Source organism: Exserohilum turcica (assembly GCF_000359705.1).
Source record: "Exserohilum turcica Et28A unplaced genomic scaffold SETTUscaffold_12, whole genome shotgun sequence".
In the NCBI taxonomy this organism is placed as follows: Eukaryota; Fungi; Ascomycota; class Dothideomycetes; order Pleosporales; family Pleosporaceae; genus Exserohilum; species Exserohilum turcicum.
The window spans coordinates 958,859-985,354 of record NW_007359937.1 but is presented as its reverse complement, the minus strand read 5'-3'; the positions used below and the strand labels follow the sequence as shown (position 1 = coordinate 985,354).

Here is a 26,496-nt window from a genome sequence, read left to right as displayed (position 1 = left end):
CTAGCATGTCCCGACCATGGTTTAGCCGTTCCAGACGAGGACAATGACAATGCGCAATGATGAGTGCCGGTGACGTGAAACAGGCCGGCGAAAGCCACGGGTAGCAGAACCAGCAGCCACGGTGCAGTGATGGCCAAAGATGGCGTCATGGGGCAGTGTTTGTGGCGATTATTCGCTGGACGGCGGGAGCTAGCTGCTGGCACCAGGGTTGAGATGATGTGAGGGGGGAGGGGGTTTTGTGGCTTTACTTAGATTCGCTTGACCGCCGCGGCAACTGGACCCACTTAGACAGCATCAGCGTGCGCGCTCCTCGACGAACTTACCCCAAGCCGCGCAACACGTATCCCTTGCAAACTCCTTACATCTTTGTTACAATTCGTCGTCTCTCTCCGCCTATCCATCACACCATGGCAGCCACGGCATCCACCTCTGAGCTGAAGCTCGACCCCAAGTACGACCAGTACGATTTCCCAACTATCTCGCCCACCGCTCAGAATGGACATCCCGGCCACACGACGCCCGAGCAAGATGCTCAGGTCTTCCAGCTGAGGACTGCTCTGGAGCAGGCTGGCTACACCAAGAACCTCGACACCTTGACTCTGGTACGCCTGCTCATGCTGGTTGCGCCGTCTTACACGCCCCCTTGTATGCTAATAGCCACTTGACAGCTGCGATTCCTCCGTGCGCGCAAGTTCAATGTCGAGGCCTCGAAACAGATGTGAGTGGTGCACAGTGACTGAGCACGGCAAAAGCAGCAGGACAGACCGACTGACGAGCTCCAGGTTCGTTGACTGCGAGAAGTGGAGGAGCGAGTACGCCGGCTGCGGTGTCGAGGAGCTGGTCCGTACTTTTGACTACACCGAACGACCCGAGGTGTTCAAGTTCTACCCCCAGTACTACCACAAGACGGACAAGGTATGCATCCACTCTCCATCTCGACACGCGGGACATGAGCTTTAGCCAGCCAAGGGAAGACGACTAATTGCTCAAACAGGATGGCCGCCCACTGTACATCGAGCAGCTTGGCAACGTCGACCTCCCCGCACTCCAAAAGATCACCTCGCAAGAGCGTATGATCCAGAACCTTGTCTGCGAATACGAAAAGATGGCCGACCCCCGTCTTCCGGCCTGCTCCCGCAAGTCGGGCTACCTCCTTGAGACGTCATGCACAATCATGGACCTGAAGGGCGTGGGTCTGGGCAAGGCAGCGTCGGTCTACGGCTACCTGGGCGCTGTTTCGGCCATCAGCCAAAACTACTACCCGGAGCGTCTGGGTAAGATGTACGTCATCAACGCGCCCTGGGGCTTCTCGGGCGTGTTTAGCGTGGTCAAGAAGTTCCTCGACCCCGTCACAAGTGCCAAGATCCACGTCTTGGGCAGCGGATACCAGAAGGAGCTGTTGGCTCAGGTTCCGGCCGAGAATCTGCCCAAGGAATTTGGTGGAACATGCCAGTGTGAGAAGGGCTGCTCGCTGAGCGATGCAGGCCCCTGGTGGGACCCCCAGTGGGCACGGGAGCCCAAGTGGGCAAAGAAGAGCGAGGGCGACGCCATTAACAACGCTGCTCTCCCTGCTCCCACTGAGGCCGGTGCTGGTGGCGCACCCGCACCCGCACCCGCTGGCACCGAGCCGGCCACTGCACCCGCACCCGCCACCACCTAGTTGGTTTCCGCTGGGTGAAGACGGGGGGAGGTTGGCAGCTTTTTAAGAGTGAGACAATTGTTCTGGCGTAGGGGTGGGAGGGTGTGCGAATGATGTTTGAAGTGGCTACAGAGAAGGACCAGCGATTGCGGCCTAGACAGGTGTGTTGGGTGTTTCGCGTGGGCAGCACAGTATGTAAAAGCCGTTTAGCATATCGGAGCATAGAGTCAAGAAACTAGCATCATGTCATAGAAGCGTGGAGCCAGAATTCCCATTTCCCCCCCAAACCCCTGAATTCATCATCATGACTTTGTTTGTATGCAGAAAGAAAAAAACACGCCATTTGTCTATTCTGCGTGATTTATTTTAGGGGCGCATTACGTACTGCTGAGGTCTTTGACTTTGTGGCAGCAGGTAATGCATTTGGATTATTCCATTGTGCATGTTCACATTTATTTTTTTTATGTTCTAAATGTACTTGCCCTGTGGGTCCAACTTGTCCATGAGCTCCATGGACTTTTCGTACATGGTAAAGACAATGCCGCCGCTGAGGATCAAACGGCCCAGTCTGGGCAGAGCGCCGGCCCAAAAGGTAAGGAGGCCCTCGTCCCTGAAGATTTTGACGACGCAGTCCAGACTGTTCTTGTAGGAGCTGCGGGCCTCGATCGACTGCATGCGCGTCTTGACTGTGTCGATGGGCATGGTGGTGTAGACGGTGATTATGCCTGCGAGGCCTCCGAGCCCAAAGGTGCTGACGGCTCCGAGCTTTTCGCCTGGCGCGACATAGGATTGTGCCAGCTGCTTGAGCGACGTGTAGCTGGAGAAGCGGACGGCTGAGTTTGCGGCTTGTCGTGCGGTCGTGGGCAGGAAGCCCTGGAAGAAGCCGCGAATACCTTTTTCCTGGGCGATGACCCTGGAGCCGTGCAGGAAACCGCGCATACGTGGGTTTGCGGACTTGCGGTCGTCGATGCTGGGATACGGGGTCAGCGAGAGAGAGAGTAAAAAGGTGGGTTAATGGCATACTCACAGCTGTGTCTTGATGCTTTCAAAGGGTGTCACTGCCAGTAGCGACTCTGTGGCTCCTGCACCAAAGCCCGCGATGACTGTCGCCGGGCCGGAAACCTTACCCTCTGCATCGGCCAGCATGTTCTTGTACATGTCGAACGCGACGAATCCTAGGCACTTGTGTGTCAGCCCAACATCCCTCTCCGCGCTTCAGCATGCTTGGGCAAGCGCACTTATTCCCGCCTTGAGCGAATTGCCAATAATCAACGTTGTGCACCCGGCGTACCACTGCGCGCCAAACGGCGGCCATGGCAGCTTCTTCCCGTCTGGTAATCTTCGGTTGAGCTGCGATCGTGTCTTTGCGACTATATCTTGTGCGTCAGGGCCGTCCTCGCCGCGTGGAAGTTAAACAAAAAAGGCTTCAGAGATTCACAGCGTACACTCAGCGGGATAGGTAATTGCTGCACGAAAAGAGGTCAGTATGGTGTTTCTGGCTGTCCGCTGCTCGGAGCAAGTGGGTAGGTGGGAGGGTTACAAATTTCGACGGCGCCAGCAGTTGCGCCAGCGAGAATGGAGCGCATAGCACTCGGCTTCTTCTTCTTCTCCGGCGGTACGGTCGCCATGATGGCGGGTGGCGTGCAATTGGATGTTTGAAGCCAACTTTTTTTTTTCCTCTTCCTCTACGTTCGCGGACCGCGTCTCTCTTGCGATGAACGGGAGTGGTGACGTAGTCTTGTAATCGGGACGGGAGGGGGGCGACAAACAAAACGTCCTTGGAGAAGAAAAGTCAATTAATCGATGGGGATCAAGAGATGGGCGCAGCCATGGAGCCGTCTCTTGCCGTGCACTTGGTTATGCCCCAGCGCGTGCCAAAAGGCAATCAGATGTGGCTGCACGCGGCGGCTGATGAGAGCAGTCGGCGCCGCATTTCGGCGCCAAGCCGTCCCGCTTGACATCAGCCTTTTGGGCCCCGCGAGCACGAGCTCGGACCCTCGAAAAGTTACGCCTCTCGCCGCGACACCCACGTATCCACCCATTGGTTCGCATTTCTTCTCTTCCAATCCAATTTGGTGCCCTTCTGCCTCTGCACACAAACACACCATCGCCGCCATCACCGCCATGCTTTCTCTGCGATCCCTCGCCCGCAGCGCCCCGCGGTCCGCCGCCCGCTTCTCTACAAAGGCCGTCCGCCCGCAAGCGTTTCTGCGCCAGACGGCTGCTTTCCAGCCCGCATGGGCGGTCGCTGCTCCCCGTCTCACAGCCTCTTTCTCCGTGTCTGCCGCGCGGAGACAAGACAGCGGCAGTATGTAGTGGATATGTCTCGAGTAGACGCGCTTGGCTAATGCAACGGCAGTCAATGAAGAGTTGGTCGCAAAGCTCGAGAGCGAAATCGTCATGGAGGAGAGCATGAAGGAGGACGAGGACCTCTCTGCTAACATCAAGGAGTATCTTGACAACAGCCCCTTTGAGGTGCGCCCTTTTGCATCCTTGCACATGCATGGCCCCATGCTTACATTGCCACAGATTGAAGACCAGCCCGGCAACCAGGAAGTCGTCCTCACCCGCACGTACAACGACGAGAAGATCCGCATCACCTTCACCACGGCCGACCTCAACAACAACCAGACTGGCGATGAATTCTCCGACGACAATGCCTTGTTTGACGATGCCGACATGGACGTGCAGTCTGGAGGCGCAAACACCAAGGGTGCCATTAACCAGGGCAAGACTCAAGACGGAAACATCCGTGTCGCTCCCGAGGACCGCGTTGCTCCCGCCGACCGCGAGGAGCTCGAGGACGACTACGAGAATGACGAGCAGCAGCAGGGGTTCCCTGCCCATGCAACCATCCGCATCGAGCGTCCCAGCAAGGGCGCCTTGGTTATCGAGGCCACTGCTCAAGACGGCGATTTCCTGATTGAAGACCTCTACTACTTCCCCTCTGGTGACCTAGCCGACCCTGCTACTGCGGAGAAGGACTGGGCTCGACGTGCCCTCTACACGGTATGTGGCGACGGATTTAAATCTCGACCATCATCTAACTTGCAGCAGGGCCCTCCTTTTAACAACCTGGACGAGGACCTCCAAATTCTTCTTGAGAAGTACCTTGAGGAGCGTGGCATCAACACCCGTCTTGCCCTCTTCATTCCTGACTACATTGACCACAAGGAGCAGAAGGAGTATGTCAGGTGGCTCAACAGTACGTTACCCAGATGCAATTGATTATAGCTTCGAGGGCTAACAAATCTACTAGACATCAAGACCTTTGTTGCATAAACTCGCGTCAGACTTTCCAATGGCCAATGCACAAGAGGCACGCCACAAAGATCGGTACGACGAAAATGACGCTTCAACGAGGCTAGACCGATGTGTTCGAGCTTCCTCTTGTATAATCTTGTAACGCATCTCAATCTTCAGGTAACATTGGGGGCGTTGATCATGTGTAAAATAGTTTGTGGGATATCTCTTCTTTGTATGACTCGTGGCCATGACCGCATATGGTTTGGGCCCTAAAAGAAATGATGAATATGTTTTGATATATACGTGGCTGAATGGGTGTTTTTGAAGGTGAAGTGTGGGTTGCATATGCGGTCGCAGTGGTGTATAAATCGAGTGAAAATGGGTATATTGATTACTCCCTTTTAGTTGTACCTTGTCCATGTCGCCTAATCTGTTGTTAGATAATAAAGGCAAGCTGTAACGCGCTGTTTGCTACCGTGGTCTCGGGATGAGCAAAGCCAATCCTCACCAGCTACGCATCTCCACAAGATATTTATTCGCCCAATACTTAGCAAAATGCAGTTAATCCTTATCCGCAATCACTACTAATTCACTCCAAGAGATCCCTTTTCAGGCACAGATGAAAACAGCATGCATGTAGAGAGACCAAGTATGATGATGTCTCTAAAGCCATATGCAGCCAATATACCACGACACCCGAGGCACCGCAAATCCACACGTTTGGCTCGTGTGAAAAAGGGGGTGGTCAAATACATTACACGTATGATACCACCAAACGCTCGTACTAAAGATGAGTTGTTTTAGTTTTTTTTTTTTGATTGAATACCGCCTGTATACCTTTAGAAATGTGTAGTTGAGACACTCCCAAGAGCCGAGTTATTAGCTATTTTTTCTTCTTCTACATCTCCTCAGTGCACTTGGATGGCGCGATTGGCGTCTCGGGAACTGATGCACAATATATATATATATACCTCGGCTGGCGGGATACCAATGGACTTCACCACTAGTACCATTATAGTTCTGTTCCTGTAGGCTCTAAACCCATTATCTTTCTGGTTCTCGCTAGACTGATTAACCCAGCGATTCTTGTGCCGTCTGTGTTGTTCTCATAGCCGCTTTTGCAGAAGCAGAATAGCAATACTGTGCATTGCCTGGACGATGTTGTTCGGAGTGTACTTTTAGCTGCTTATTTACTTGCCTTGTGGTTCTATACACACACAGACACACACACACACACACACACATAAATATAGTATGCTTCTGCTCTTTCAAAACGCCAGGGATATGAGTGGGCGCGAGAGAGACACACACACGCACACATACCAGTTGAAGCGGTGGAAGGTGTGCTAGCGAGTGAACGGACGAATGGGAGTTTTGCTCTCACGAGGGGCTTTTTTTTTACCCAGCTAGACGGGAAGGGAGCGTTGTATATTAGACTGGGGTTCAAGGATTTGGGTAAGGAACGGAGAAGGGGCGGTAGGGAATAGAAAGGGAGAGAGGAATGGCACTAGAATCCGTGGGAAGAGTCGAAAACTATTCAGAAGAAGAAGAAGAAGAAGAAGAAGAAGAAGGAAGAGGAGGGAGAAATTGGCTCGATAAGCGCTCTATTCACAAGCAATACCAATACCGATACCAAGACAAGAAACAGAATCATCATATCCATCTCCCTCACCCTCTCCCTCATCCATCACAAACACACAACTTCCCACACTCTCCCCAATCCCCCATTCTCTTCACCCCCATCTGATCCAACCCCCTCTACAGCATTCCTAGCAGCTATGCCAAATGCACCTGGGGCAAGTCCGATAGCAATAACCGCCACAGCCAAAATGGCCGCCGGGACACGTGCAGCATGTGCCGCGTGCCTCGAGGTCTGCGATGATGAGGGCGTCGACTCTGGCGTTGGGGGCTGGACTCGCGGTTACGGAGAGAGTCGTGAGGGTGGTGAGGAGTGTGGGGAGGAGGAGGGAGAGATGCATTTTTTTTTGTTGGTGGTGGTGGTGGTGGTGGTGGTGGCGTGTGGACTGGAGTGGGTGTTAGGTTTGGCTGCTGTTGAGGTTGGGGGTTGGGGATTGGGGTTGATATGGTGCGGTTCTTTGTGTAGGATGGGATGATGGAATGATGGATGAATGGATGAATATAGTGAGAAGGCTTTTCTGTCTTACCTGATCGATTGACCGATTGACTAACTGACTGACTGACTGACTGACCGAGTATATGAAACCGAGAAGAATAATGACCTTGAGAATATGACAACTTGAGTCAAGTAGTCTTCGAGAAGAAACCGAAATGTCAAGATGTGCTTTCTTTTCTTTTCTTACCAGAGCAAACTGATATGTAGCTTGAGTCTTTATACAAGCGACCCTCGTTGAATATATAGATTAGTTTCCAAAAGCGCCAAGTACTTATCACATGCATCGCCTACCTCCTCCCTTTTTTTTTCATGCACATACCTACAACACGAGCACTCTACGAAGCGAACGCATGGCCAATTTCCGTGAACCCAAAAAAAACCGCCGTACAGTAGTTAGCGAGCGCGAGCGTGGTCATGTCTCTTCAATATCTGCTAGTTCTGATATTACATACCCTTACATTATTGATTTTTGGCGCCGTGAAACCGCCCATTGGAAAAAAAAACGCACTGTTCTGCGCGGTTTTGTGACCTTCGTATTTGTGGCTGTGCTGGCTAAAAAGGCATCGTTTTTTTACCTAATCTAGACGCCAAACTGCGGCGTGTGCGCGTACGTGGCTAGTTCTATTTGCCCACGTCAGCTGTAGCTACGCAGATGGAGATTAAGGGCTAATGAGTCGGGGCATGTAGTATCACATAATATTGAATGGATAGCGGCTGTTTTGCTACTGGTGGGCTGGATACATACGAGTAAATAGCACCATCTTTTCCGCTTTTCCCGGTATCCATGGCTAGTAGTTGAATTTGCTGGGTCTGCAGCACCGACACTGAGGGAATATATGAATCAAGGCTGTGATCAAGCTTGTTCCGCTCATATAGCTGTTTCAAGTGCGGCATATGAGTGAGAAATTGACCACCTATTTAAACGCCACACTCGATAATGAGCCACTTATTGCATGTGGCTATACCTCAAGAGTGCAAACGTAGGCAGCATACCAGTCGTTTGATCGTCAAGTGGGCCGTCGTCTAGCTGTTGCCGTACTAGCGGCCGGCTTTTTGACACCATTTTTAACCTTTTGCGCGATGCCTCGGGTGCCAGGCTTTGGCTTTGGCTTTTCTACTTTCAACGGCAGTTCTTGTGGCGCGATTTTTGTTGCAGTTGCTTGGTTCTTCGGCGCCTGAGCCACATCCCATTCCGAGAGATCTGACGGGCAGCTTGAAAGCTCTGACAGCGAGGAAGGACTCCAAAGCTTTGATTCAGTGCATTTATTGTTCGACGGACTTGAAGGTGGAGTGATGTTTTCTGGCAAGGCCTTTCCGACGCGTGTATCAGAGTACGGGATTCCACACAGCTGGTAGCATTCTTCGAGTGTCAGATCCACGTTGTGTGCTCTAGTAATATATTAGTAGCCGTAACGAAAGGTTGAAGCGCCGTGACTTACTTGCTCGCAACCAAGACGCCCTCCATCTTTCCAATCAGATGCTCCCTATCCGCACGATCACGAAACAGTTCATGACACTGCACCGTCACTGTGCCCCTCTTGCTCCCGCCATCCAAGGCAAAGGTGAAACTTTTCGTGGCTCCAAACTTGTCATGGTTTACTGATAGGGTGCCTGACTGATCTTGTACCTCACCCTTGTCATCACCAGCCAAACCCATCGGTGGCAACGGCGTCGGGGCCCTAGCAACAGGATCATAGCAGTCAAAGTATCGATGCACTAGTCATTGTTATTACATCGTCTCTCTTACCACTTTCATATCGGGGGCTGAACTCAGCACATACCTCCAGTGTCATCAGTGAAGCCGTCAGAATCCCACGTGTAGGTTCCGTTGTAGAATTTTTGCGAGCGCTCAGTGACGCCGGCGAATATGGGCGGCGACATGAGGCGGGTAGTTGAATTGGTCTATAGGTCCTTTTTGTTTCTTTTATTTTTGATTGCTGCGTTCGAGAAGTGTGGGATATGTTGTGCGTGTGTGCTAGTTTCGAAAGGAAGGAACGAGTGGTTGCCAGGATGAATGTTCAAGTGGAGTGAGCAGGCAACAGTGGAAGCTGCTCTATCCGAGAGTGACGTTGTATTGATCGAGGTGAGAGAAACTCAGGGTCCCTTACCAGTTTAGGTGAGAGCAAACACAGCTATAGCCCCACTACGACCTGGCTTGATGGCAGTAGCATAGTGAAGGGACTACAAAAATCAAACCCAAAAAGAATGCATCTACGTATGAAGAGTGATATTTCTATAATCTTGAGACAAGACTGCGTTGTAACACAGTAGTGATGGCTAAATTATCTACACATGCAAACGCCTTTAGACTTTATATCCTGCCAGCCAGGTGATATTCCGCACCGCCCACTGTGGGTATCGTACAAGAGACTAATCAGATACAGAAGAAGGGAAGTTAAAAGAAAGAACATGGTCGCGAGACCCCGAGTGAATGCTGCCAAAGGAAAAGATGCTCGAATGAGTTTGTAGGATCCGTGGGGCTAGTGTGGTGGTTTGGTGCGCTAAGAAGCCAAATCACACCCAATGGTGACAACAGCTTCTGAGAGTCGTTGTGTCGGGAAACAATATTTTGGTTTATGCCGCACTAGCCTGGCCAGTCTGGTTGGAGGTGGCGGTAATGGGTTTGGTTGCAATTGTCTGGGCAAGAGACTCGCGTGCCGCCTTTTCCTGTTCCATGGCAGCGCGATCAGCCTTGGTAACGCGAGGCTTACGGACTGTAGAGCCACCACGAGACCCAGGGCCTCCGCCACGGCCCCGGCCACGACCAGCTGCCTCTCCCCGTACTGTGCCGCCGCGTCCACGTCCTCTTCCGCGCCTCATAGTGCCATCGGCCCTATATACTGTTAGTCCAGATCGACCGAGCGAGAAATCGGTCACATACCTTTCCACAGGTTGTTTTTCCTCGGTAACAAGCGGGCCACTGTACACAAAGAAACCATCTTTAGCCATGAGTGCTTGTTGCTCCCAGGCCAGCTCCGTGTCATCAATAAAGTCATCTTCCTTGTCATAGTCTTCCTGCTTTCTCTTTCTTCGCTTCTTGCCCCCATTTTCCTTGGCTGATGTTTCGTCGTCCATACCCCCCATCTCGACGTTGCTCTCGTTCTCTGACAGATCGACAGACTGGTCATCGTTGGATCCTCCGCCTGCCGCTCTCTCCAGGGCAGCACCAGCGGCGGTGATTTGGCGTTGACGCTCTTTGCGGGCAGCGATGCGGGGATGCAGAGCCGCAAAGCCGTACTTTTTCTCGACTTCTTGAGCAACATTAATCGTGACGTTGTCGCGTCCCTTGAGGTCGAAATGGAGGTAGATGTTGGTACCCTGTGTCTCGGATGCACCATTGGCGTTGGCGACTGGGCCAAACGGCGTCCCCGACAAGAGCCCGCTACCCGTAGGCAGAGGCGGGGGAGCCTCTTTTTGGCGCGCAGCCTTGGTGGGTGGTGTTGGGGCGTTGGAGTGCGAGGGCGTGCCTGAGTTTGCCGAGTTTGACTTTGTCATGGGTACAGAAACTGGCTTGTGAGGCTCAGAGTCAATGTCCATGGGAGTTGGTCCTGATGCTGCGGCAGGGTGCTGCTGAACCTGGGGTTGAAGCAAATGCGGATTTTGTTCTTGTTGTTGTTGTTGTTGCTGATGTTGCTGCTGAGGCTGAGGCTGAGGCTGAGGCTGATGCTGATGCTGTTGGGGTTGAGACTGGGGTTGGGGTTGAGGCGGGAATTCCTGAGTGGGCAGGACCGAGCCAGGGCGCGTAGAAAAGGCCGCAGGCGAGACAGGCGCCGAGGTGACGGACGACTGCTGGGGAAGCTTAACAGGATGCGAATAGAAGGAATTGCTGGCAGAGGGCGGGTCGATCAAACTGGTAATAGAGGGAGAGGCACTGGCACGATGGTTGAGAGGTGGTGAGACGGGCGGAGGAGCGGGAGCAGCCGGCTGGGGCTTTGATTCAAAGATGCCACCTCGAATGGGATCATATCGCTGGCCTGAGCTCGAGGGGCGTGGTGTTGAGGGTACGGCGCTAATGTGCGAAAGGTTGGGATTGCTGTGAAGCGTGGGTTCGGGGTTGGCCAGCATGCGAGGAGGTTGCGCCACAGCGGGTGGCTGTTCTGCGGGCAGGACGGGTGCGGGTTCGCTGGGCCTGGTCTGCGGTGCGGGCGAGTGCTTGATAGGCGGCTTCTCTTCGACGAGCGGTGGTGCGGGCTGGGGCGGTGGCTGTGGCGGTGGTTGTGCCTGTGGCTGCGACTGTGCGTGCGACTGTGCTTCGAGCGAGGCCTTTGTCCTTCTCTTGCGCGGAACGGGGACAATGCTTGGATCCTTGGGCTCCGACTTGCGAGGCTTTCGCGTCTTCTTCTCGGGCTCGAGGGCAGTGGGATCCTTGGCCTTTGGCTTTGGACCCGGCTTCTTTCGTGGTTGGCCGCTGGCCGTCAGGCCTCGGGCATGTGTTGCAGGCGATGCATTTGCAGGGGTGGGGGTGCTAGTCCCAACACCAACACCGCCTGCAGATGCGCGAACTGTCGACGTCGGCGTGCCCTGCTCGGGCGAGTGTGGGGGCGAGCTCAGACTGCCGGGCGAAGACGCACCGTCGACGTCCATGGCGCGGCACAGGCAAGAGGATGCAGCGCGGGAAAACAAAAAAACTCGGGCCAGGCGGGGTGCAGGGCGTGTGGAGGGCTTCAGAGGGCTGGGGGGGGGGAAGCGGCTATGCAGAGCAGAGGAGAGGGGCGCGGCGCGGCGAGGCGAGAGGCCGGTGGTGCTGGCTGGCTGGCTGGCTGGGTGCGCGGGCGGCGGGTGTGCAGACTCAACACCAAAAAAGTGTCAAAGGCGGATGGGGGCAAGGGCTGGGGCGAACACCAAAGGCGGAATGCAGGCGAATGGCGGGCCGGGGTAGCGGGCCAAACAGGGTACACGGAGGGAGAGGAACACCAAGCGTGGATTGCCAACGAGAGATTGATGGCGGCGCCCCCAGCGCAAGCGGGATTGATGGAACAACAACGGGGGCGTGGGCGGGAACAGGGAGGCGCAAGAGGGAAAAAGAGAGAGGAAGAGGGAGGGAGGGCGAGGGAGAAGAGAGAAAGAGGAAGAACGAGAGCAACACGAGGAAGAAGAGAAAGGGCGAAAGACGTGTTGCGTGGTGCTTGGGGGGGGGCTCAAGGGCCTCAAGTAGCCATCAGAGAGCGATTTGGGACAGCAGCGGGCCAAAGCTTGGGGTACGACGGAGCCCTAGAACAGAAAAACAGTTTACGCCAGGCAGAGCACGTCGACGAGCCCGGGGCGCGCGCACCCGCGGCGAGGGTGCGTGGGGACCGGTGGTGTAGTGTAGTGCCGTGTGTATGGGTGTGCGGCATGCGGCATGCGGTCTGCGGTCTGTGGTGTGTGTGCGTGTGTGGTGTATAGGTGTGTGTGTACGTGTGAAGGAATCCTGGCCTATGCCGGCTGCTGCTGTCGGGATGAGGAGGCGGAGGCAGAGGCAGAGGCAGAGGCGGAGGAGGAGGAAGAGGAGGAGGAAGAGGAAGCGGAAGGCGCAGGCGCAGGCGTAGTAGTAGACGTATCAAACATGGCATCATGGCATCAGCCGCGTACAGTGCAGCCAGCCGTTGGGCCAGCCACACAGGCGGCGAGTGAATGCAAATGCCATGTACAGCGTCCATGTGCCCCCGCGCGCGCCTGCCCCCCTACCTGCATCGCGCCTTCCTGCCCTGTTGTGTGGTGGGTGGGTGTTTTCCCATCCATGTGTACATATACACCGATAATCCGTGTGCGTGCGGGCGTGCGTGTCTTCACCATCATACACCCGACGTACCATAACGCCTATTAGCCGCCTGACATGCTGCCACCGCCACCGCCCGCGCCCGCCATGCCTGCACATCCACGCCGCCCTCGCCGCTGCCCCCCTCGCAGTATTCTCCGCCCGTCGCCATTGCAAAAACACCCCCACCATGGCCGTCTGGCGCATGCGCCCGCCGAACGGATAGTCGTTCCACGGTTCCTGCGCTTTGGGGTGAGCTGCATGTCTGACTGGGGCCGTGCTCTCCGATCACCTGCAGGGGTCTCTGATTCGCCAGCACGCCATGGCGTTACAGATCCAGGAACGCTCCCTGAATCGGTCACACTATGCACCCTCACACACACACATTCGACCAAGGATTAAAAAAAAAGCCACCAACAAAAACAACAACTCGCCTTTGGAAATCGGATAATAGCTCGAGGTATATCTGCACATACATGCATACACACACACACACACATACATCCAGCCACGGTAGATGCAACGCGTAATCTCATAGCCCTTTTGCAATCCTCCCAACGAGCTCCTCGCACAGCAAACTCCCCAAACACCAAAAAAGAAAAAAACAGAAAAAAACACTTTCAAAACGCCCACACAGTATGCCCGTATGAATACATGTGCTGACTCGTTCCTCATCACGCCTTGCTCTTCTTCTTCTTCTTCTTCTTTTCGCCATCCTCCTCCTCGCCGTGTTTCCGCTTCTTTTCCTTCTTCGCCTTCTTGTCCTTCTTCTCCTTGCGCACCGCCTGCTCAGTAGCTGCCGCCGTCACCCCATCCGCCATCTCAACATCCTCGGCCGCCGTCGCCGTCGGGTCTTCCATGCCAATGTCATTCAACACAGACTTCATGGCCGCCTGCATCACCTCGGCATTCTTCGCCGGTGGCGCTCCAGAAGCGTAAAACTCAATGCGCTCATCAACCTGTCGCTTGAGAGCCTCGCCAAACTTGGAAGTTGGTGTGTCGGAGAAGTTGTCAATCCTCGACGCAATCGAGCACTTGTTGGCCAGGAAGCGTGAGATTCTTCCCTTGGACTTTTGTCCCGTGCGTCCAATGAAGGAGCTGTGGTAAATCAGTCCGTACTTGGGAGTCTGCTCAAAGTCAGCACAAGCCTGCATAGCTCAAACACACCACGTACGTTTCCCTTGGTCTTCAGCGCTCGGAAAAGGGCCTTTTCAGCTCCAAGAATCTGAACCGTACTGGCCGGGTACTTGGAAAGGTTCGTCAAGGACCCCGCCTTGGAGATCAGCCTGGCGCCGACCGTATCACCGATAAGCGCAGCCAGGTTCGGCGCAACCTGGTTCATACGGCTTCCAAGGTAGCTGCTGAGCTGCTTGCGATACGCAGCCAAAGAAGCGGTTCGCTTGGCGAAAGCTCTAACATCAAGTCAGTTGGTGTTGATCGCTATGCCACCTGTGCAGCTCTTACATGACAATTTCCATGTCGGCCTCGGAAAGATCCCCTAGACAGCGGGTTAGTGTGCGCGCCTTTGGGCTACGTCGTTCACGAATCCCACTCACTTCCCATAGATGTCCGGGCCGCCTTGATGATGGCCTGCGCAACCCCTTCGTCGTCCTCCACGACGGCCGCAAGATCGTGCAGGTCGTCGTCGCTCAGTTTCGACTTGTCTCCAATCTGCAAAACAACCTTCGCATACTGTTCGTTGCTGTTGACAATCTTCGCAAGCTCAGGGAAATGCCAGCCTGCAGAGAGCGTCAGTATTTGTCTCCCAACCGCGTCATGTACAAGGCGTCTTCACCATAGTTTTCGCGCAGGCGCATGCAAAACGTGTTGAGGTCCTTGTCGATCTGGTCAAGCGTCGCGATAGCTTGAATAATGTGATTGTCCTGCTTCTGCACACTGAACTTGACCTTGGACCTGGAGTAGGCGTGTCCCAGACCCAGAATAGAGCGCTCAATGTCACCGGGTTGCAGTTTCTTGGGCCAATCAGTACAAAGCACACAAACATGACCCACGGCCTTGCGCATACCTTGATCAATTTGCTGCTGTGTTGGCGAATCCCGCGAAGCAGATCAGCCACCACCTCCGAAGTGTCGCTGGTCTCGCAGCTGAGGTTGGGGAATGCGGCCTTGATGCTGCCCGCAAGGTTCCTCTCGCTCACGCCAAGCGTAATCGTCTTCTTCTTCCCCGCCTTGGGGAGATTGGTCTCGAGAGTGGCCCTCAGGAAGTCAGACATGATGCCTTCCGAGACATCGTTGATTTCGGCAAGCGCATCTTGGGTGCCCTGGAATGGAGCCAGACCGACAAGCTCGACAGTCTTTCCAAACTTGTCCAGGTCCTGCACTGCCTTTTGCACTTCCTGCAGGCGATTGCCAATCGTGTCTGGCTGGACCGAAACCTTGAAGACGGCATAGCCCACAGGGCTTTCGTGGAGGAGGTAATCGACGCTCATCGTGTGGGCAAGAAAGTAGCGCGCAGAATGGGCGAGCAGCGGGCGCAACAAGCTGAGTCGTGGATTCAAATGCGCTGGCGATTCCGCTGTCGGGATGTGATCGCGGTCGAGAAAGTTGAAGCTACGCGAAAAAGATTATTGCAGGGCGGCCCGAGCTTTGGTAGGGAATCTTGGCACCGCGGCCCGCTAAGAATTCTGAGGAGGGACGCGACAGGCAACGCGGAAACAGCATTTTGCCCCGCCATACTGCTTTTGCTTGATTACTGCGCCATTCGATACCCTTGGAAGTCTCGTTCAGAATGTCGGCCGCACAACTTCTCAATCCCAAGGCGGAATCAAGGGTTCGTTCGTGGGTTTGCCGCTGCGCTGAGTCTACCGCTAACAGTACATAGAGACGCGGGGAAGCTCTCCGTGTGAACATCTCAGCAGGAGAGGGCTTGCAGCAGGTACTGTAGGGCGATACAAAAGCAGAGGAAATTCTTCTTATAGCGAAAACAGGTGCTTGCCTCAAATCTGGGACCCCGCGGTACACTGAAGATGTAAGAAAAGGCCAACAATCAGCTGGGCAAGAGACTAATTCTGGGCAGGCTTGTGGATGGTGCTGGAGGCGTATGTTTGCCTTCACTGCTTATATGGCGTGTCCTGACAAGTTGTGCAGATCAAGCTCACAAAAGATGGCAGCGTCCTGTTGAAGGAAATGGTACGTACTTGGATGCCACCAGCAGACATTGCATAGACTAACACCCCGGCAGCAAATCCAAAACCCCACTGCCGTATGTTGAACTCCCTCCGTCTGCGACGCGCGACTCAAACATGCCCAGGTTATGATTGCACGAGCAGCAACCGCACAGGACGAGATCACAGGCGATGGCACAACCTCCGTGGTACTGTTGGTGGGAGAGCTGCTGAAGCAGGCTGATCGTTATATTTCCGAGGGCCTCCACCCCAGGGTGATTGCAGACGGTTACGACATTGCAAAGACCGAGTCGCTAAAGGTACAGCGAGCCTAGTGCTTGCATATACAAGGTTGGCTGACGGGCTGCAGTTTCTCGACGAATTCAAACTCACAAAGGAAGTCGATCGCGAACTCCTGCTCTCCGTCGCTCGAACATCGCTGTCTACCAAGATCAACAGCACGCTCGCGGAGCAACTGACGCCCGACATTGTCGACGCCGTTCTCGCCATCTACCAAGCGCCTGCGAAGCCCGATCTACACATGGTGGAGATTATGACTATGCAGCACCGCACGGCTGCCGATACACAGCTGATTCGAGGGCTCGCGCTAGACCATGGCGCAAGGCATCCAGACATGGCCAAGCGGGTAGAGAACGCGTACATCCTGACTCTGAACGTCAGCTTAGAATACGAAAAGTCCGAGATCAACTCTGGCTTCTACTACTCGAGCGCGGAACAGCGGGAGAAGCTCGTCGAGAGCGAACGTCGTTTTGTTGATGACAAGCTGAGGAAAATCGTCGAGCTCAAGAAGGAGGTTTGCGGCAACGACCCCAGCAAGGGCTTTGTGATAATAAACCAGAAGGGTATTGACCCCCTCAGTCTGGATGTACTGGTTAAGAACGGTATCTTTGCGCTGCGGAGAGCAAAGCGAAGGAACATGGAACGTCTGCAGCTCGTGTGCGGCGGTACAGCGCAGAACAGTGTCGACGACCTGACACCGGATGTCCTTGGCTGGGCAGGCTCGGTCTACGAACACCAGTTGGGCGAGGAGAAGTACACCTTCATTGTACGTTGGGCCGGCGTTTGATGATTTGATGCGTATACTGACAAGATGCAGGAGGACGTCAAGGAGCCAAAGTCGGTTACGCTACTGATCAAGGGACCAAACGCGCATACTATTGCTCAGATCAAAGACGCAGTTCGCGATGGCTTGAGGAGCGTGTACAACATGATTGTGGACGGAAGCGTTGTGCCAGGAGGAGGAGCCTTCCAAGTTGCATGTGCAGCTCATTTGGAGAGCGAGCAGTTCAAGAAGACGGTCAAGGGCAAGGCGAAGTGGGGTGTTTCGGCATTTGCTGACGCGCTGCTTGTCATTCCCAAGACGCTGGCAGCTAACTCTGGTCACGACATCCAAGACTCTTGTAAGTGGCATGGCCCTGCTTTTAGCAGTCTGTACTCACCAGACGATAGTGGCCGCACTGCAAGACGAGCATGCCGAAGGAAACGTTGTAGGCCTGAATCTCGCGACGGGAGAAGCCATGGATCCCAACCAAGAAGGCGTCTACGACTCGTTCCGCGTGCTGCGCAACAGCATAGCCTCTGCTACAGGCATCGCCTCCAACTTGTTGCTGTGCGATGAAATGCTCAAGGCACGACAAATGGTAAGAAGCGGAAACACGGAGTGTCCAAGTATGCTGTGCTAACCTCGTACTAGGGACGGGCACCAGGACCCGGCGACGACCAATAATTTGAATCGCATGGATCCCATACATGCAGTCCGTCGTGGCGTTGAGGTCCCAAACGCATAGTTGGCGCTCGCTCGTATGAGGTCAAGATATGTAGAAAGGCCTCGGTGTTCAAGGATAGACTGTGTTGCAAGTAGATAAAGAAAATGCGACCCGAAGCGGCTCCCCCGGCCAATGGCTTCCATGTGCAACAAGTGTGTGACGGCCTGGGTCATGTATGGCCGCGTGTGCAGACGGGTGCCATACATTTGGTGGATGCGGCTCTCGTTTATGGTCTGATGGATGACGTACTGGAACGTGGATACTGACACAGATATATGTACCACGCTGCCCTACACACCCGTAAGTACACGCACACGCACACGCATACTTGTACTGGCTGCACTGGCAGGCCGCGTTTCTGTAAGCAGCTAGAGGCATTTAAGCTTAAACAGTTAGTGCTCGGTTCGGACGGAGAGCCCACCATGTCCTCGAGATAAATCGAGCAGCACTAGCCCGGTACCGTTAGGGGCGTCTGTGCCTGTTCGGTGCTGGTGACTTTGGACGTGGTGGTTTGCGGGGATGTCGTGGCGCACCACATGGGGACCACGGCCAGCCCAGCGCCATTTGGTGCGAAATGCAGCACACACAGGGCCATCAGGTTATGCACGAACATGGCGTCGCCGCTGCCCATGCTGCGGGTATAGACGCGTCTCCCTCGGGTCGTCTCTGCCATTTGCTTTGCTCGCAAAAACAACCTGACGTCGCCGAGGCACATGTTCAGCGCGTGCCCGCGACCATTACTTACTTAGCTCTTCCCTGTCGCGCTCAACCAAAAGCCAAGCCTCCTGGACGCAGCACTCCAACTCTGTCAGATTCTCCCTCCCCGCTGCATGGACGCCCTGGCCCATCGTTACTGATTTCCATTTTCAAAGCGCAAATGGCCGCCGCCACCTAGCCACCTCGTCCATTCCTTATACAATACCCTCCTGACATAGCGCATCGCGACTCGAGCGCTCTCATTCTGCGCCCCTCCCGCAGCAATGTTCCGCTATCGACGATACCGCACCTTTCTGGTCTTTGCTGTCATTGTTGTACTAGCGTTATACAAGTTCGGCGATCCCACGGGAGCATTGAAGGAGACTGCATCCAGAGCCTCAGGCCTCAAAGGCCACGTCGACAACGCCTTACACGGCAATACCAACCCACGCCCTGCTGTGGCGTACGAGACAAAGAGCCTGAAACTAGACGTCCCCGTTGCTAACACAGAGCGACCGCTGCAAACCCCGCCTCCCGTGAAGAAGCCGGCTTCTTCACCAGCGCCAACTCCTGCTGCCACACGACACGCGCAACCCTCTCCCAAGCCCTCGATTCCTAAGCCGCTTCGACCACCACCGCTCAACCACCCCGCTGCCATCAGCGGCGATGACGAGGATACAACATCCGTGAAAAAAGTGATTCACTGGACGAAGCTCCCTGAACACTTTCCAGTGCCATCTGAATCACTCATCCACCTTCCCACGGCCCCGCCGAAGAAACTCCCCAAAATACAAGCCCAATTCAAGCCCGAGGACGCAACGGCCAAAGCGAGCAGGAAAGCCAAATTGGACAGGATCAGGGCTGTGGCTAAGAAGTCATGGGATGGATACAGAGAATATGCCTGGCTTCATGATGAGCTACGTCCCGTGTCTGGGACGTCCCGGGACCCCTTTGCAGGGTGGGGTGCGACTCTCGTGGATGCGCTCGACACGCTGTGGATCATGGGTCTCAAGGACGAGTTTGAAGAGGCGGTCAAGGCGGTGGACAAGATTGACTTCACCACCACCTCGCGTGCAGATATACCTTTGTTTGAGACGACCATTCGCTATCTAGGTGGCTTGCTGGCTGCTTACGATATTAGCGGCGCAAAGCACAAGAATCTGCTCGACAAGGCAGTGGAGCTTGCCGAAATCCTCATCAGTGCTTTCGATTCGCCCAACCGGATGCCGCAGATGTATTACTACTGGAGGGCTGATTTTGCTTCCCAGAAACACCGTGCCAGTCACCATGTGGTTTTGGCAGAGATTGGCTCGCTCTCCATGGAGTTTACCAGACTCGCGCAACTCACTGGGCAGGACAAGTATTACGATGCCATCGCGCGTATCACAGATAACCTTGAGGAATTCCAGAAGAAGACTACACTTCCAGGCATGTGGCCGGTTTATCTGGATGCCTCTGGGTGTGGCAGACACTATGTTGATTTGGCGCCTGAACAGGAGCCTCTTACAGCTCCAGAAGGCTACCTTGACGATGATCCTGAAGTCAACCCCCAGCCTGCTGCTCCTTCTCCTACCGAAGAGCTGTCTCCTGAAGGCCACAGATATCTCCCTCTCAAGATGCCCGATCCAATCATCTTCACTTCTCCTGACGAGGCAGACACCAAAGACACCAAAAAGAGCCCAAGTGCTCCGGAAACTGCCGGGAAACTATCAAGTAAAGGTTCCAGTAGCGACTCGTTGCTCAAACGACAGCTTGACATTGATGATTCGGATTCAGCCACTCTGCCAACACCGCCAGAGTGCATACCCCAAGGCTTCGAATCTAGTGGTGGTGGACGCGACGAGTATACGCTTGGTGGTATGTCCGATTCTACATACGAATATCTACCGAAGCAGTACTTGCTCCTCGGTGGCCAGGTCGAGAAGTATCGGACTATGTATGAGCAGTCGATGGACGTAGTGAAGAAGCACTTGCTCTTCCGGCCCATGCTTCCGAAGGAAGAAGACATCCTCTTCTCTGGAAAACTTAATGTCCCGTCGAATAGTGGCGACATCAAGACTGGTGATTTAACGGCAGAGAATGCCCATTTGACTTGCTTTGCTGGGGGCATGTTTGGCATGGGTGCAAAGCTATTCAACCGCCCCGAGGACCTGGAAGTTGCAAAGAAGCTGACAGAAGGCTGTGTCTGGAGTTATGGTATGACACCAACTGGCGTCATGCCCGAAGCATTTGAAGTGGTCGCATGCGAAGACCGGAACGACTGCCACTGGAATAAAACAGCTTACTGGGAGGAGATTGATCCGCGATACGAAATTCGCTTACAAGGCTATGAAAGCCAAATGGAAATCTACAAATCCCAAATGGCCTCAGCTTCTTCATGGTACAAGGCGGAACTGGCTGCCATGACTGCACCGCCGACGCCTCCTGTCTCACGCGTGGTCCCGGCAAAAGCTACGTCAAGTACGATCTATGCGGACACGCTTGACCGGCGTCAACTTGCTGAGCTTGTGGATGAGGACGAGATTGCACACATGCCCTCTTCATCAGCGTCTGCATCTCCGTCTCCACGCGTTCAGCAAAATCGAGAATCAGTCATGGGTGGCGAACCAGAAGAAGGCGAAGGGCCCCCAACCAAAGTCCAGACCGGGCTAGATATTGAAGAACTGGTACAGCAGCCGAGCACCACTCTACCAGAATTCCCTTATGTGTACTCGCCGCCCCCCGTTGCGAATCACAAGGAATACGTACAGAACCGGATCAAGGAAGAACGATTACCAGAGGGCGTGACAAGAATCGGGTCCAGGAGCTACATTCTCCGGTAAGCTTTCATCCATATGCGGGGCAACACTCTAATTGATCATCGCACTAACGAATTCGCAGACCAGAAGCAATTGAATCCGTATGGTACATGTACCGCATCACCGGTTCAGCTCACTGGCGCGAAGTGGGCTGGCGCATGTTTCTTGCTGTGGACCAGCAGACGAGCACTGTATATGGCAACTCTGCCATTGACGACGTGACTCAAAAATCACCTGAGCTCGCTGACGAGATGGAAAGCTTCTGGCTCGCCGAGACGCTCAAGTACTTTTACCTGCTGTTTTCGGATGAGAACGTCGTCAGTTTGGATGAGTGGGTGCTCAACACCGAGGCGCACCCTTTTAAACGCCCAACTTGAATATCCATGTAGCACTTGCATAGCAATCAACTTGCTTAGTTTCACGGGCATATGCGTGGCGTTTTCTTATTTCTATATTTTTTTTCACAGAAAAGTTTGCAGAGACGTTGGCTTTGGAATGTGTTGCAACCACATATGTATGTAATGACGCAGGGCGCATTTAACGTTTTTGCTTAACCAGCTACGCTATTCATTACAAGTGTGTATTCAGTCTCGTTGTACTCGCGTACGTGGCATCTCTCTCTCTTTCTCTCTCTCTTTCTCTCTCTCCCTCAATCTCCATCTTCCGTTGTCCTTTTTTTTTCCAAAAACAAACAAGTCAACAAACGAAGGATTAAAAATGAGAGTTCACACGGCAAAACATAATTTAGGTATGGACGGGGAAACAAATGTTACAAAAAGAGTCCTTACATTCTCATCCCCCCCCCCTTTAAAAAAAATAGGCCTAGCTATCCATCATCTCCAACTCCAACATCAAATCAGACTTCTCAATGGCAACACTTTGGCCACTCGTTTGCTCATTCGCTCAACCTGCTGCACAGCATACTCATCATCCTTATCCTTATTCACGCTGGAGTCCCGGGACGGGAATTCGACTCTAAAAGGCTTTGTTTTTTACTGCCTTGCCTTGCCTTGTCTTGTCTTGCCTTAGCCACCCCTCCACCCACATTGATTTATGTCATGCTAGACAAAGTAAAGTAGGGCGTTGGAAAGTACCTAGTTTTCTTTTTTCAGATTCTTACCTACTATCATTATGCTGGAGCTGCAACGGGGGGATACTTGCGTTCCGGAGTAGCTGTGGCGGGCGGGCGGGCTGGCTGGACGGCGTGTGTGTCTGATATTTCGATTGTGATTGGGATTGTGAGCGGTGGTGGTGGTGGTGCTGAGACATGGTGATTCATGTAGTAGTAGTAATACATACATCCTCCTTTGCCATCACGTAGAACAACAAGCGCTCGAAAGCCGAGATAGCTGGTTTGAGTGGAAAAACCTGGAATGTGTTTTGTGTGTGTTTTTATTTTCACTGGATTAGAATCTATTTTCACTGGATTAGAATCACACACTGACTGCGTCGCTGTTGGAGGAGACTATGATGGTTGGTTTTGCGGGCTAGGTTGAAGTGTGTGTGTGTGTTTGTGTGTGAGCTGCTATGAGTCGTTATCACTCTACCTTGGACATGAGCGTAGCTTGGAAGTATATTTAGCGTACAATTTAACATCAGCACTAACTAAAGCGGAAATCAAGGTAGCACCATGAGCTCGGCTCGACCGTCAGTCCAAAAATCGAAGTTCAGGACCGTTTTTCTTTTTGTTCAACGTGTCCAGTTTTCAGACGACTGGCAAGTATGAGCCATAGCCGAGGTTTTTGTGTCAATTTTAGGCAATCTCGCCCTCTTCATCTTCTGGGCTTTCGTGAAGATGAGAGAGAGAGTCATAACTGTTATGTTTCTTCCTACTCCAATTGTACCTACTCTGGAAAAGCGATACTACTTCAGAAACAAGAAAGAAAGAAGCATCTACTGCGTACTGTGCTAATCTGAATGGCTCGGCTTTGACAGAGCAAGATATAGCAATGGACTTGAAACCTGAACTTTTGACCAGTGTCATAAGCCCAGACCGCTCATGATGAAATGCAAGAATTGCTCAAAGTCAGTTCCTCGTAAAAGATCAATTGTCGCGAAATCTCAGTTGTGAATCTATGTCGAGACCGATCAAGAGCCTTGCTGTTTGACGGTTGGTTCACTTGCTTTTACGTCATAGTTGCGAATCTTGACATGTCAATGTGCACAATTCGATATTGTGTTTTTTTTCGGTTTCTATGTAAGATACAAATCCAGTTGTAGGTCTTTTAATGAAACCTCGTCATTTGCGGGGGAAAAAAATCTCTTTCAATTCTTCCTCGTTTTCTACTTCCAGATTCACGTCTGGGGCTGAGCCTGACGATGCTTTGATATTCTCGACAATAAACGTTTTTTTTTCTCTTGAGGCATGTTGACACTACGGAACCAGACCTTGAGAAGACTCACAGGCATGGGCTGTGTCTAATCGTGCTTTAGTCCTTTGCAGTATCGCAATTGTCGTTATATTTTTTTTATTATACCGTTTCCAGTTGCAATTTGACCCTCACAAGCTAACTGTTGCGTATCACAGATTCTCCCTTTTCAGCCATCTCATTGGCATGCTTATTCAAGATCCTTTGTACCTTAAACTGTGAGGTAGGAAAGCTCACGCCTTTTTGGATTTCGAAACTAATCATTTTGTAGCCAGTGGTGTAAAGAGCCTATTTTAATAATGCCCATGTTGAACACACGCACTTAGGTCCTCTCGTCTCCGTCGCTCGCTGCAGCTGTACAGCACGAGCACTCTACCTAAGATTTCGATCCACTCAAGATTTCGATCCACTCTTGGTCGAGATCCTCCCCCGCGTATGCCGAACGAACGCACAACAATATATTAGAAGACCCCAAAGCTAAAGAGGGAGAGCGTATATCTATGGTGAAAAGATCTCATGAACACGTCAATCTAGGGCTTGTGCAGATGCAAGTCCTCGGTGCGGCAGCTGCTTTGGTATTGAGGTTTGATATAGAGCCTGTGGCTAGTAGGAAGTAGCTGTGAATGTGACAGCATCAAGGAGGGAGGGGTTCAAGAATGTAAAGTGGGCTCCAACTGCCTAATTGGGCTAGTGAGAATAAAGTGGGTACATCTTACTTACTGACTATTAGTCCATGGACAATTTTGGTAAGCTCACACCTGCCAGCCTCCCAAATGCTTACTATAGTATAAAACGACCATGATTCTGGTATTCTACTCACATTTTACCAAAAGGTATCTTGTGACTAGCCCAATATGTCTCATTACTACCTAATCTATCCATACAGAGGTGGCTTTCAAAAGTTCTTGCTGACAGGGGCTGCTTGGTTACCACCAAAAAATACAGCCAAAGACTATAAATTATACTTTATTTGCAACTAAAAGGCTTTAAAATATAAGTTTAGAGAAAAGAATAGCTCCTGAAGTGTACACTTGTAGTAGTAGGCTAACTATATTAGGCTACATTACTGTACCTAGACGCTGAATTAATCGTGGAAAGGTTATGACGAGAATTCGGTCCGATGGATCCGCGCCTCAGCAAGAACTTTTGACAGTCACGTCCGTACTGGTTACCCCTTTACCCATTTGGCAGCCGAATGCGGGGGAATCGTATTCGAGCGTGCCGATGCGGGCACATGTCGGAACCGCAATATCGACCACAACCCAGAGCATCACGAGACATTAGCAGGTCCGTAGGATTCATGTGCATCGGGTTCAGTAGAATCGGATTCCAGTAGTGGTGCGGGGTACGGATGCAAGTGGGCACTCATGTTGTCCGCCCTGGGCCGAATATCTGGGGTATTTTAATCGCCCCGACGAGGCCACCAACAATCACAACTTCAGTTTCTGTACATCTGCCAATATGACGAAATCACTTCCTTTGAATGTAACTATTATTGGTGCTGGCATAGCTGGCCTTTTTGCTGCCCGTGTTCTGCGCGAAAAACACAATGTAACCATCTTGGAGAGAAGCAGTGGTGGCAACGAAGTTGGGGCCGCCGTTACACCTGGACCCAATGCAACTAAATGGCTCACCAAGTACGGCTGGGACCCGAGGAGGTGCGGCGCATTACCGCTCGTCAGGGTTCGAGTGTTGGATGAGCATGGAACAGTCATACGCACGCAGGATGTGACGGGTATGAAGGAGAATTTTAGAAGCGACTGGCTCGTGGTGCATCGGATAGATCTATGGAACGAGCTGCTGAGGCTTGCTACGGGTTCATCCGAGAAGCTTGGGTTACCTGGATCCCCAGCGAAGGTTATCTGGCGCGCCCAAGTCGTGGGTGTTGACGTCGAAAGCGGCGATGTCCGTCTTGCAGATGGTACCGTCATCGCATCGGATCTAGTCATTGGTATGTTGATTGCATCTTCTGATGGATATGCACTGTACTGACCAAAGTCAGGCGCGGACGGGATTAAATCAGTCGTGAGGCCATTTGTGCTTCCTGATGCTGCAAAGCCTCGTTCTACCGGTTCATCCATGTTCCGGTTCGTCATCCCGCGGGAGGTAGTAAACCAAGTGACGCCAGATGCGCCGCTAGGAAGGTCTGGAAGCAGGAGCGGGAGTGAACTGAATGTTCGGCTTGCGTTAGACGGAACGAAGCGCTCGGTGGTTAGTTATCCGTGTCGAAACCATGAGCTGTTGAATGTCGGTTGCATTGCGTCCAACGCGCTTATCAACTTGCCAACTGCCGACTCGTGGGTTGCACCTGGCACCAAGGAAGACTTGCTGAGGGTTTTTGGCGATTTCTATGTACGGCCTATTCTCGAGTAAGTTGGCACGATGCGCGCTGGAGAAAGCGGAAATGAAACTAACGTTGCGCGTTTGGGCAGGAAAGCGGAAAATATCAAGTTGTGGGAGCTGAGAGACAACGACGCCTTGCCAACATACATCAATGGTCGGACTGTGCTTATTGGAGACGCGGCTCACGCGATGTCGCCACACCAGGGCCAAGGGGCGTCGCAAGCAATCGAGGATGGTGAAGCCATGAGCTTGTTTGTTGACCAGGCTGTAAGCCGCGACATGGTGGGAAGCGTGCTGAAGGACTTTGACCGCGTGCGCCAGGTGCGCGCGTCCAAGATCCAGGCCATCACACGCAGCGTACACGAGAGCAAGTCTCCAGAGACCATGTGGAAAAACCAGCAGTACAACTTCACGTACGGAGGGATCAGAGAGTGGCTGGATAGGCTGCAAGCGGGCCAAGACATATAAGCATGCTTGGGGCATTCGAGTATTAGGTGTTGGCGATTCCATGGGCAAAACAGCCGCGCACGGACCATATACATTGTATGCCTATAGACGGATGAGTCTGGTAGCATGTGACCACGTCAGCTCCAAGTGGATCTCGCCTGTGTTAGCCCTCGTGC

The 26,496-nt window shown here is 53.0% G+C and overlaps 9 protein-coding genes across 9 annotated transcripts; 5 read left to right on the top strand and 4 right to left on the bottom strand.

The window, feature by feature from the left end:
* Positions 1-342: 342 nt before the first annotated feature.
* SETTUDRAFT_167535 (uncharacterized protein) lies at positions 343-1,918 on the top strand. Its single transcript, XM_008024489.1, has 4 exons — positions 343-602; positions 669-718; positions 783-915; positions 995-1,918. The coding sequence occupies exons 1-4, from the start codon at positions 408-410 to the stop codon at positions 1,658-1,660; spliced, it is 1,044 nt and encodes a 347-aa protein (XP_008022680.1). The 5' UTR covers positions 343-407; the 3' UTR covers positions 1,661-1,918.
* Positions 1,919-2,079: 161 nt separating this feature from the next.
* On the bottom strand, positions 2,080-3,390 carry SETTUDRAFT_167534 (uncharacterized protein). The gene is made up of 5 exons (XM_008024488.1): positions 3,180-3,390; positions 3,085-3,105; positions 2,878-3,009; positions 2,667-2,814; positions 2,080-2,609 (listed from the first exon to the last, which is right to left on the bottom strand). Exons 1-5 carry the CDS (start codon positions 3,265-3,267, stop codon positions 2,108-2,110), a joined length of 891 nt encoding a protein of 296 aa, XP_008022679.1. The 5' UTR covers positions 3,268-3,390; the 3' UTR covers positions 2,080-2,107.
* Positions 3,391-3,737: 347 nt separating this feature from the next.
* Positions 3,738-5,208, top strand: SETTUDRAFT_45855 (uncharacterized protein). The gene is made up of 5 exons (XM_008024307.1): positions 3,738-3,947; positions 3,999-4,114; positions 4,169-4,648; positions 4,697-4,844; positions 4,899-5,208. Exons 1-5 carry the CDS (start codon positions 3,764-3,766, stop codon positions 4,919-4,921), a joined length of 951 nt encoding a protein of 316 aa, XP_008022498.1. The 5' UTR covers positions 3,738-3,763; the 3' UTR covers positions 4,922-5,208.
* A 2,391-nt stretch (positions 5,209-7,599) lies between these two features.
* Positions 7,600-8,900, bottom strand: SETTUDRAFT_26062 (uncharacterized protein; the record flags this gene model as incomplete). The annotated part of the gene is made up of 4 exons (XM_008024216.1): positions 7,600-7,640; positions 8,059-8,408; positions 8,459-8,735; positions 8,801-8,900. 4 exons carry the CDS (start codon positions 8,898-8,900, stop codon positions 7,600-7,602), a joined length of 768 nt encoding a protein of 255 aa, XP_008022407.1.
* A 422-nt stretch (positions 8,901-9,322) lies between these two features.
* Positions 9,323-11,671, bottom strand: SETTUDRAFT_127096 (uncharacterized protein). The gene is made up of 2 exons (XM_008024487.1): positions 9,901-11,671; positions 9,323-9,852 (listed from the first exon to the last, which is right to left on the bottom strand). Exons 1-2 carry the CDS (start codon positions 11,601-11,603, stop codon positions 9,594-9,596), a joined length of 1,962 nt encoding a protein of 653 aa, XP_008022678.1. The 5' UTR covers positions 11,604-11,671; the 3' UTR covers positions 9,323-9,593.
* Positions 11,672-13,282: 1,611 nt separating this feature from the next.
* SETTUDRAFT_167533 (uncharacterized protein) lies at positions 13,283-15,292 on the bottom strand. The gene is made up of 6 exons (XM_008024486.1): positions 14,783-15,292; positions 14,552-14,729; positions 14,313-14,495; positions 14,221-14,254; positions 13,931-14,168; positions 13,283-13,883 (listed from the first exon to the last, which is right to left on the bottom strand). Exons 1-6 carry the CDS (start codon positions 15,203-15,205, stop codon positions 13,431-13,433), a joined length of 1,509 nt encoding a protein of 502 aa, XP_008022677.1. The 5' UTR covers positions 15,206-15,292; the 3' UTR covers positions 13,283-13,430.
* Positions 15,293-15,444: 152 nt separating this feature from the next.
* Positions 15,445-17,968, top strand: SETTUDRAFT_167532 (uncharacterized protein). Its single transcript, XM_008024485.1, has 11 exons — positions 15,445-15,546; positions 15,598-15,651; positions 15,704-15,744; positions 15,793-15,814; positions 15,864-15,905; positions 15,958-15,978; positions 16,027-16,200; positions 16,251-16,946; positions 16,998-17,301; positions 17,351-17,541; positions 17,595-17,968. Exons 1-11 carry the CDS (start codon positions 15,505-15,507, stop codon positions 17,625-17,627), a joined length of 1,620 nt encoding a protein of 539 aa, XP_008022676.1. The 5' UTR covers positions 15,445-15,504; the 3' UTR covers positions 17,628-17,968.
* Positions 17,969-18,647: 679 nt separating this feature from the next.
* On the top strand, positions 18,648-21,538 carry SETTUDRAFT_103863 (glycoside hydrolase family 47 protein; the record flags this gene model as incomplete). The annotated part of the gene is made up of 2 exons (XM_008024484.1): positions 18,648-21,181; positions 21,244-21,538. 2 exons carry the CDS (start codon positions 18,648-18,650, stop codon positions 21,536-21,538), a joined length of 2,829 nt encoding a protein of 942 aa, XP_008022675.1.
* A 3,453-nt stretch (positions 21,539-24,991) lies between these two features.
* On the top strand, positions 24,992-26,341 carry SETTUDRAFT_37386 (uncharacterized protein; the record flags this gene model as incomplete). The annotated part of the gene is made up of 3 exons (XM_008024279.1): positions 24,992-25,481; positions 25,533-25,899; positions 25,963-26,341. The coding sequence occupies 3 exons, from the start codon at positions 24,992-24,994 to the stop codon at positions 26,339-26,341; spliced, it is 1,236 nt and encodes a 411-aa protein (XP_008022470.1).
* Positions 26,342-26,496: the final 155 nt, after the last annotated feature.

Excerpts from the sequence above, each read along its gene's own strand:
- SETTUDRAFT_45855 (XM_008024307.1), top strand. The coding sequence starts at position 3,764 with ATGCTTTCTCTGCGATCCCTCGCCCGCAGCGCCCCGCGGTCCGCCGCC. Across the intron at positions 4,115-4,168 it reads TTGACAACAGCCCCTTTGAG|ATTGAAGACCAGCCCGGCAA; the intron begins GTGCGCCCTTTT and ends ACATTGCCACAG. Across the intron at positions 4,649-4,696 it reads CTCGACGTGCCCTCTACACG|GGCCCTCCTTTTAACAACCT; the intron begins GTATGTGGCGAC and ends AACTTGCAGCAG.
- SETTUDRAFT_167533 (XM_008024486.1), bottom strand. The coding sequence starts at position 15,205 with ATGAGCGTCGATTACCTCCTCCACGAAAGCCCTGTGGGCTATGCCGTC. Across the intron at positions 14,730-14,782 it reads ACAGCAGCAAATTGATCAAG|AAACTGCAACCCGGTGACAT; the intron begins GTATGCGCAAGG and ends GATTGGCCCAAG. Across the intron at positions 13,884-13,930 it reads CGCTGAAGACCAAGGGAAAC|ACTCCCAAGTACGGACTGAT; the intron begins GTACGTGGTGTG and ends GACTTTGAGCAG.
- SETTUDRAFT_167535 (XM_008024489.1), top strand. The coding sequence starts at position 408 with ATGGCAGCCACGGCATCCACCTCTGAGCTGAAGCTCGACCCCAAGTAC. Across the intron at positions 719-782 it reads GTCGAGGCCTCGAAACAGAT|GTTCGTTGACTGCGAGAAGT; the intron begins GTGAGTGGTGCA and ends GACGAGCTCCAG. Across the intron at positions 916-994 it reads ACTACCACAAGACGGACAAG|GATGGCCGCCCACTGTACAT; the intron begins GTATGCATCCAC and ends TTGCTCAAACAG.
- SETTUDRAFT_167534 (XM_008024488.1), bottom strand. The coding sequence starts at position 3,267 with ATGGCGACCGTACCGCCGGAGAAGAAGAAGAAGCCGAGTGCTATGCGC. Across the intron at positions 3,106-3,179 it reads TGCTGGCGCCGTCGAAATTT|CAATTACCTATCCCGCTGAG; the intron begins GTAACCCTCCCA and ends CTTTTCGTGCAG. Across the intron at positions 3,010-3,084 it reads AATTACCTATCCCGCTGAGT|TCGCAAAGACACGATCGCAG; the intron begins GTACGCTGTGAA and ends CACAAGATATAG.
- SETTUDRAFT_167532 (XM_008024485.1), top strand. The coding sequence starts at position 15,505 with ATGTCGGCCGCACAACTTCTCAATCCCAAGGCGGAATCAAGG. Across the intron at positions 15,652-15,703 it reads CAGGAGAGGGCTTGCAGCAG|GTGCTTGCCTCAAATCTGGG; the intron begins GTACTGTAGGGC and ends TAGCGAAAACAG. Across the intron at positions 16,201-16,250 it reads CAAAGACCGAGTCGCTAAAG|TTTCTCGACGAATTCAAACT; the intron begins GTACAGCGAGCC and ends GACGGGCTGCAG.
- SETTUDRAFT_127096 (XM_008024487.1), bottom strand. The coding sequence starts at position 11,603 with ATGGACGTCGACGGTGCGTCTTCGCCCGGCAGTCTGAGCTCGCCCCCA. Across the intron at positions 9,853-9,900 it reads GAAAAACAACCTGTGGAAAG|GGCCGATGGCACTATGAGGC; the intron begins GTATGTGACCGA and ends AACAGTATATAG.